The sequence below is a fragment of the Cyprinodon variegatus genome, unplaced genomic scaffold (assembly GCF_000732505.1).
Source record: "Cyprinodon variegatus isolate N-32 unplaced genomic scaffold, C_variegatus-1.0 Scaffold399, whole genome shotgun sequence".
Taxonomy (NCBI): Eukaryota; Metazoa; Chordata; class Actinopteri; order Cyprinodontiformes; family Cyprinodontidae; genus Cyprinodon; species Cyprinodon variegatus.
In genome coordinates this window covers 395664-404164 of record NW_015150852.1, presented here as the reverse complement: position 1 = coordinate 404164, position 8501 = coordinate 395664, and the positions used below count along the sequence as shown (strand labels likewise).

At 36.1% G+C, this 8501-nt stretch overlaps 1 protein-coding gene across 1 annotated transcript in view; it reads right to left on the bottom strand.

Moving 5' to 3' along the window:
- Positions 1–7276, bottom strand: part of LOC107092892 (probable cation-transporting ATPase 13A2) — a 27734-nt gene extending 20458 nt beyond the window's left edge. Inside the window, exons 1-11 of the mRNA XM_015387591.1 lie at positions 7200–7276; positions 6498–6665; positions 6234–6292; positions 6093–6162; positions 5906–5985; positions 5584–5661; positions 5430–5499; positions 3450–3584; positions 3291–3357; positions 2988–3119; positions 203–349 (exon numbers count right to left, since the gene is read on the bottom strand). Of these exons, the coding sequence (XP_015243077.1) occupies positions 203–349; positions 2988–3119; positions 3291–3357; positions 3450–3584; positions 5430–5499; positions 5584–5661; positions 5906–5985; positions 6093–6162; positions 6234–6292; positions 6498–6665; positions 7200–7202 (1009 nt within the window). The 5' untranslated portion in view covers positions 7203–7276. The remainder of the gene's footprint in view (positions 1–202; positions 350–2987; positions 3120–3290; positions 3358–3449; positions 3585–5429; positions 5500–5583; positions 5662–5905; positions 5986–6092; positions 6163–6233; positions 6293–6497; positions 6666–7199) is intronic.
- Positions 7277–8501: the final 1225 nt, after the last annotated feature.

Below are 8501 nucleotides of genomic sequence, written 5' to 3'. Positions count from 1 at the left end.
ATAAACAAGTAGCTGACTACTGGAATAATTACTGAAATTAACAATATGATGTCACTAAGAAATTAGGTATCTGTAAAAGGTTAAAAGGTTAATCTATTTATAAAAATCTTTATGAGGTTTATTGAAGTCAGCACTTACACACCAGCACCTTTTATAAGACTCCTCAATTAAAAAGCAGACAAGCCATGTTTCCTCTACTTACCAGTACTTGTGACCACTGCAACTGCGTTTCCACCCTTTGCCTGAATGATATGAGTGCCGCAGAAAAGAGTATGTCTGAGCGCAGTCTTTGAGCTGTAGATACTATCACCATCTGGCAGCGGGGTTTTTAGTACTGATATGCTTTCCCCTAAACAAAGAATAAAAAAGCAAATCTGTTAATTTTAGACTTATTCAGTATTTAAAGTCAGGTCAAAGTGGGTCCCAAATTAAAAAAATCTTACATAAAAAAACTCGTGGTTAATGGGTATATTCTGTTCTATTTTCAAAATTTCTGAGGCAAATATAAGAGAGTTGTGTACAAGAAAACACTTTTTAAATGTAATAAAAATATTTTATGCATTTACCACATTTTTATGCGTTCTCAGTGGTCTGTCTTGCACCAGATCTGGAGAACCCTCCTACTGAAAACACCCTTTTGTTTAACAATCTTCTGAAGAGAATGTTCACTGCTGTCCATGATGTTCTTCACTATATGAAGAATTTTACTTCGTGAAATCATCTCCATAGCCCTCTTCATGATGCCAAAAAGTTCTTGATTGGCTTGTTAAGATTTAAAGTGATACTGTTACTTCAGAAGATGATACAAGAGATCACACTCTCCACAACCGGCTTATGGAAGATATGTAGCATCTTGCTGCAATTGCAGAGAGACCTAACCTTACTTAGCAAGTACACTCTGCTAAGGAAGCAGAGTGTACTTGCTCAAGTTTGCGGTCCAGGTGAACTCCAAGGTATTGATACACCTCCACCACCTCCACTTCTTCTTCCATGATTTTAAAAGGGTTGAAATTGTTCCTGTTTTCCCTTCTTCTATATCTACAATCATTTCTCTCATTTTGTTGACAGTCAGGGTCAGGTGATTGTTTCCAGACCTTGCCACAAAGGTTTTCACTAGCTCCCTGTACTGGAAGTCAGAAGTGAACAGAGTTAAAAGACCTTTCATTCTAACAAACTGTGGCCTGTTTGTCAGGTAGTGTTTGATCCCGGTGATAGTTGATGCCTCCACCTGAGTCTGGAGTTTCTCACAAAGCAAGTCAGGCTGAATGGTGTAAAATGCACTGGAGAAATCAAAGAACTTGAACCTCAGATATCCATGGACTCAGAGTCCATGTTTAAATGACATTTGATTTGTTGAAGCAGGTGTATGATGGCATCTTAAACTCAAACACAATGGCGATAGGCAAACTGCAGGGGGTCCAAATGATTCCTTGTTTGTTTGCTGGGGTCAACCAACAGAAGTCTCTCTAGTACCTTCATGAGCTTGGATGTCAGGGCAACAGGCCTAAAGTCACTGAGGATTGTTGGCTGAGTTTTCTTTGGTACTGAAACAAGGCAGGAGGTCTTCCACATCACTGGAACTGTCTTCAGGGACAGACTAAAGTTCAAGAGGTGCTGTTGAATCCCATAGAGCTGGTCTACAAAGGCCTTTGGGACTCTGGGGTTGACTCCATCAGGACCTGGTGACTTATTACGATTCAGTATCTCCAGTTGCCTCTTTACTTCTCTTGTAGACAGACATGTGAAAGGCAGAGAGAAAAGCACTATCTTCTAATTTGGCGGACAACAAACTCAACATAAGAGTCAATGGCAGAGGAGGGCAGGATGTTCATGTGTCTGTAGGCAAGTGAAAGGGATGCTGAGCTTGTTCCTTAACTGAACCTCTTTAAGAATGGATTCAGTTCATTGGCTCAGTCCAGAATTTCATCTGTATGATCATTCTTCTGCTTGAAGCTTGTGCTCTTCTTCATTCCTGACCAAACATCTCTGATATTGTTCTGCTGGAGCTGGTTTTCCAATGTCTTCATGTATGCCTTCTTGCTTTATCTTATCTTGACGTTTTTTTCCCCTGTATACTCATAATTAATTCCCCATCTTCCTTCTGAAATGCTTGTTTTTTTTCTTTTTAAGCAATTCCTTCAGATCATTTGTTTATTATTTGGGAACATTTTTACTTCTGGAAGGGATGGTGTTATCTACACCGATGTTAATGTTGTCAGTCAAACACTCAGTCATTGTACTGATGTCCTTTCCATGTGGCTGACAAAGTGCAGCCCAGTCTGTAGCCTCAAAAGAAACTTCCAGGGCTTCTTTGGCTTCCTGTGACCATCTCCTTACATTTTTTATGCAGGTTGTCTTAGTGGCTTACACAACATTGTTAACCAATTTCCCAAGAGGAGACCTTACTTGAGATATGTATGAGTTCTTGACATTTGCTTAAAACAAGTCAAAAGTATTGTTTTCTGTGGTACAGCAGCTCATAAACTGTTGAAACGTTGGCAGTGTAGCAGAGTGTGAGGTGTGATTACAATAACCAGTTAAATGTATTTGGCAGTTTTTTTTTTCTGTAGCTTAGCAAGAAAACACTGTTAAATTCTCTGGGCAAATAATATGTAAAAAAAAAACTACCAGTTCAATATCTGGTCTGCAGTGTTCAGTCTTTACAGTTACACTTCCTGGATATAATTATCTTGTGTTCATCTGCACTGCCAACCCAGGACTAGCAGAAAGACGCTGAAAACCGAGATATGATCCTTGAGCCACATTTTAGTAAAACAAATAGTTGAGCATTGCCAATATTCTAGCTATGTCTTTGCTAGGGCTTGGAGTTCTTACTAACAAAACTAAATCAAGTTCTTGTTAAATAAACCAATGTCAAAACAAATAATCATGTAATAATGCATTTTAGGCCTGATTATTTTGAATTTATAAAAACAAAACAAAAATATGACTACTGGCTGGTGCAAAACTTAGAAACCCCTTATCACCTGTAAGCATGCTCTCATCGACGAGACACTCCCCCACCAGCAGGGCAGCATCACATGGCAGCACCAGACCTTCCTCAGGGATGATCAAACAGTCACCAGGAACCAGCTTTTCAGAGCTCACACTTTCTTCCTCTATAAGAGCACAGAAAGGATTAATGAAGTAGCTTGGGTTTTGATACAGAATCAGCTTTAAAAAAAACATAATACCGTATTTACTTTCAACCAAAATCATCAACTAAAATTGTCTTCTGACTTGATTACACTGAAATAAGCTATAATTTGAGAACATTGTTGTAAACTCACCCCCTGATTCTCTGCGTATTTTGACTTCTGTTACCGAGTTGGCCATGTCCCGAATAGTTTTTCTTTGCTGTGAGGTTATAAGAATTAAAGCTGATAAACAGTATTCTAATGATTAATCAAATTGAATCTCAAATTTAGACATACGTTCTTAGGGCTCACCTTTCGAGCTTCATAGAGTGAAAAAATGATGGAGAAGACTGAGATGAAGAATATACATCCAGCATAATAGTAATAGTCATCATTCATCCAGAGCACGAGACTTAACACTTGAAATACATAAAATGGGTTGAGAATCTGCAGGGTGGAAAGGGGGAAACATTCAATCTTCCCCATTTAAATGTAGTCTTTAATTATTCAGCTAAGACCAGATTTGTGAAGTGACAGATGTATAGTTATTGTACTCCATCAAAAAATGTGGTAATTGGAAACATTTCCTATTCAAAGCCCTCACTTTTTTGTCTTCCAGTAGACATCCCTTCTGTGTTCTTTAGAAGAATTAACTAAATACCCAAGACACTTAACCTTCCTTTCAAAGTTAAGTCGGGTTAATTGAAAACAATGCAGGTCATAACAAACCCAAGAAAAATCTTTTTCATCAAAGCTTACATTCTTAAATATGTTGTTTTTGTTGTCATTTTTCCTCACAAAACACACTGGTTGCACCAACTAGTTGCACCAACTAGTCAAAATATCATGTGATGCCACTGTCCAACCCCAATTAATGCCCTTTTTGGATTTTTATTTTGGCAAAATTAGTTTATTTCCACTACCGTGAAAATTTTTGAAATGTTTTTTTCCACACAATACAAGAAAATAAAATATGAGGAAAAAAAGTAATTTGCGGCATATAATTTAACCAATCAACTGTTGGTAATTTCATATTTATATTATCTATTTTACCAGATGTATCTGGTAACATCCAATCTGACTGTATGATCTGGTTGAATTGTCTCCTGTAAAGCGCATTTTTATGACATGTCGTGAATTGGCGCAATGTAAATAAACTAAATTGAATTGAACTGAATTGAATTCACAACAAATTCCCTGTACTTTGTGTTCCCAGATCTGGAGAAACAAATAACAGTGAATTGATTGCAGCAGTTTATATACTACACTATGCTTTATATGTGTGTTTTTATATGTTTTAATTAAATACCAGCACACTATATTCATTATCCACCTTATTGCTGACTTTTGCAGATTTAAGGCTAGTGAGCCCACCTCTGTTTTTGTTTATATCCGTGAGCCTTTAAAACTATAGGAAAAAAAGATACTTTCAGGATACTCTCAGTTCAATGCTTAATCCCCTTTTAAGACTTGCAAATCAGGGACGTCTTTAGAACCTTATAATTGGGGGCTTAGCCCCAGGTAAGATGCTATAGTGCATCAGCCCACTCCTTGAACTACGCTACCAACTGCTACCAAAGACAAATTGCATATTGATGCTTTGATACACGGTGAGAGAGAGGAAAATCAACATTGGCAGGCAAGTAGTGATTAAAAATACTTCAAGTATGTTGAGGATGGACTCTATAAATTATTTCTATTATTCAGTAGACTTATTTTAATCTGAACTAAAACTATATAAATCAGTCCTATGTTACTGAATTCAACTTAAAGTAATTACTAACATAACTGAGTGAAGCGCTCTCTAAGAATTCAGCACAAAATTACTTTTCTGATTAAAAGATCACTTTTCCCTCTCAACTCATGAGGAAAACCTCCTACAGTACCTTTCTGACCACTGTTAGTCAGAAATCAGAAAAGTATGTTTGCCAATCAGCATTGAGCAGCTAGTTTCACAAACTGCCCCTGCACCATCGACCCCCCTAAGAGGTTTAGCCTTGGTGGAAGTGACATATTTTGGCATGCTATCCAATCAAGGCTCTATTTTCTCACTGCTTACCTCAATAGATGGAGGCTCAAACAAATGGAGCATCTATTTTGTTGCAACTGGGGCTCACTAACGTCTTGATGAAGACGATAAACTTGCTGCTTGGTGCTATGTTAAAAATGCTAATGAAAAAATCCTATACAACATCAGGTAGATCAGGAACACTTGGATTTTTGTTGGGTTTTTGTAAATTGTAGAGGTTATTCATATCAAGATGATGTAAAGTATATTTTTTCCAAGCTCACCTCCTCAATCAGAAGTCTCATGTAAGACTTCAGAGGTACATCAATAATGTTGTCCCCAAACAGGCGTCTCCTAAGCAGAAATGAACATTAATCTAGGAAAAAGCAGGTGAAAGCCATACTGTATATCATTACCAACATTTCCATCTTGTCATACCTCGAGCTCTGTTCCTGATGACTTAGCCCCCTTTGAAAATCAAACAAAGCTCTGCAAGTCCATTCCTCAGTGAGAACACTAAAGAGAGGCATGGGAGAGGTTTGCAGTGTTGCAAATACAATAACCTAATTCATTATTGATGAGCCATTAACACTGTATTAACTTTCCTCTTTAATATTTTTTCTTCTTATCTGATATAACTCCAACCATCCAAATATATATATATATATATATATATATATATATATAAAACTATTGGGACTTTATCAATAGAGACTATTCTTCTAGTTCTCCCTAGTTGTAGACTTTCCGGTTTCAGTACCTAGCTGGGCAGAAATCTTCTCTCCTATCCAGCCAGATGTATCGTAGACCTTCAAACAGGAAGTAGCACAGCATCGTTCTCTAAAACACAGCATAAGCTGCTTTAAAGTCTGGGCAAAATATTTCAAATTATCTTTCTAATTGAAAAAAATATTTTATATAGAGAATGAACAGAAAACCCTTCTGACCTCTTCCTGTTGCAGGTGAACTGTTTCTCTCCACTCATCCTCCTCCCACTGCAACAAGAACTCATCCAAACTGGAGGAAATAGCTGAGTCAGCACAGTTGTGTATATATATGTGTGTAAAAAATAGAGACCTCAAGCTCACCTCCCCTCCTCCATCTCTTCAGTGAGCACCTCCACAACATGTTTCTGACCGTGACTGTCCTAATGGAAAGTTCAATTCACTTCAAAAATACTTTGATCACAAACAGAAATAAAATTTTGTTTTATCTCTTAGAAAAAAGTAATAAAGTACAAATAAGAATTATCCAGTATGTATTTATCACCACTACAGAATATTAATTAGAATTTTTACATTAATGATAGTTTTTCTTTCAGTTTTAATGCGTATATCTTTTATTTCACTTACTTTTATCAGCACAAAATCTGCCAAAGCCAGAGAGCAGGAGCAGCAGCGGGCAAGGACACCAAGCCGTGGCCACCAGTGAAAGACTATCAGGAGGAGACCAAATGACAACAAGGCCCCCAAACGACACAGCCACACCCGCCAAGGTACCCTCCTATACCCCTGGAGATCCTGAACATTCAAAGACATGATGTGAGGAAAACTGACATCAGAGGTCACATTACAGGTGTAAATCAATGAAAAGATACTCAACAAATCAGTAAAATAATGTACTCTATGTCCGTGCAAAGGTTAAACATGTTAATAATATTGTTAAATATTAATATTTACTAGTTTGGAACTTTGCAAAAATTAATTGGTATGAAAGATTGCTACAAAATGTAATGAAAAAATGTGCTACAGGCTCAGTCAAGAAGAGGGAATCCTGCAAAATCAATGACTTGACTATAAATCAGTTTACCTGTACGAATTNATTTCTGCAACAGCAGGTTTCACATTAGTTAGGGGCACTAAATAAAGTAGTAAGGAAATATATGCAGTGGATTTTTTTCTTATGCCTGGTAATTTTACCAGAGACTTTCAGAGGGGACATAATTATTTTATTTACTTTTAAACACAAAACATTTATGTAAATATTTTTGTGAGAGTAAATTATGTAGAAATCTAAAATCTAAAAATCATCTAAAAAAATTAAAATGATCTTACCATTACTAAATAAGGGCTGAGAAGAAGGTCTTAATAACTGGTAAAAGAAGACCTCTCTGCAAATCCACTGTTAACAGAGTGAGGATGAATAAAAGCCGTTAATAACCGATTATTTGAGAAACAAAAGAACAGCACAAGTTTTCACTCTTAATACCAAAAAAAAATGACTCATCAGTATTTCTTCTTTACCTACTTCTGTTACTTCCACAAGAGATGTGAGTAAATAAGATATTTGGTGTAGTAAAAAGAAATAGCTTTACCACTATGGTTTGTACATCTTTAACTATTACAGACTTTGTACCTCATGATTTTGAAGGTTTTTTTTTATTTTTAACTTTTTTTAGTCTAAGGTATGCATCCATTGTCTATTTTCTTTGCCAGTGATACATCTGAATTCCCCAACGTAAGATATTCCCCTTTCTTTTCTTAACACTCATAATATGCTTTGATCTAAACCTGTTGTAAATGTTTAGAATAGTTTATTTTTTCTGCTAGCAGATGGACCGCCTCTCAATTATTTTGCAGCCTTAAATAACTTTTCATAATGAAATGACCTTCCCTGATCTTCCCACCAATCCTTTGCTGGCATTTTGTCTCTTTCTATTATAAATGCCTTCCTTGTTTGGGTGTCAGTTAGGAATGAAACAGTTGTCGTGGTTGGGTTGCAGTTATGCCACATACATTCAAGTTGCATATTAAAGGTTAAACAGTGAATTCAAATACATTCATAGCCAGTATTTCTTGGCCAGGAAGGTTTGCCACTCCAATAGGCAGAGGCCTGGCTTTGGCGACAGGCGAGACAGGCAGTCGTCTAGGGCGTCATCTGCTGGAAAGAGCACAGAATTGCAGAAAAAAAAAATCAAACGTATGCCTATATCAAAGATACATACATTTTAATATTTTTAGTTATATATTTTTTTAGTTGTAGGATTTTTGGACTGTCATAACGTTTACATTTTTTCTTAGTAATTTTGCCTTTCATAGTCATTGCCCTAGTGTAGATAATTTTGGGTTTTTTGCCTTTGATTGTACAGCTTTGTATTGCTTTTGCATCCATCAAATTTGAACACAATTTTAGGTTGTTGATTACTGTGATATTGTAGTTATACCGATCATATATATATATATATATATATATATATATATATATATATATATATATATATATATATATATATATATATATATTTACATGTGTAGAGAGACTATGTTTGCATGGACTATAAATGGGTTTTATAAACAGAGTTATTGTAAGAGGTTATAAAATAAATATCTATGGAAGCTATATACAGATTATATATA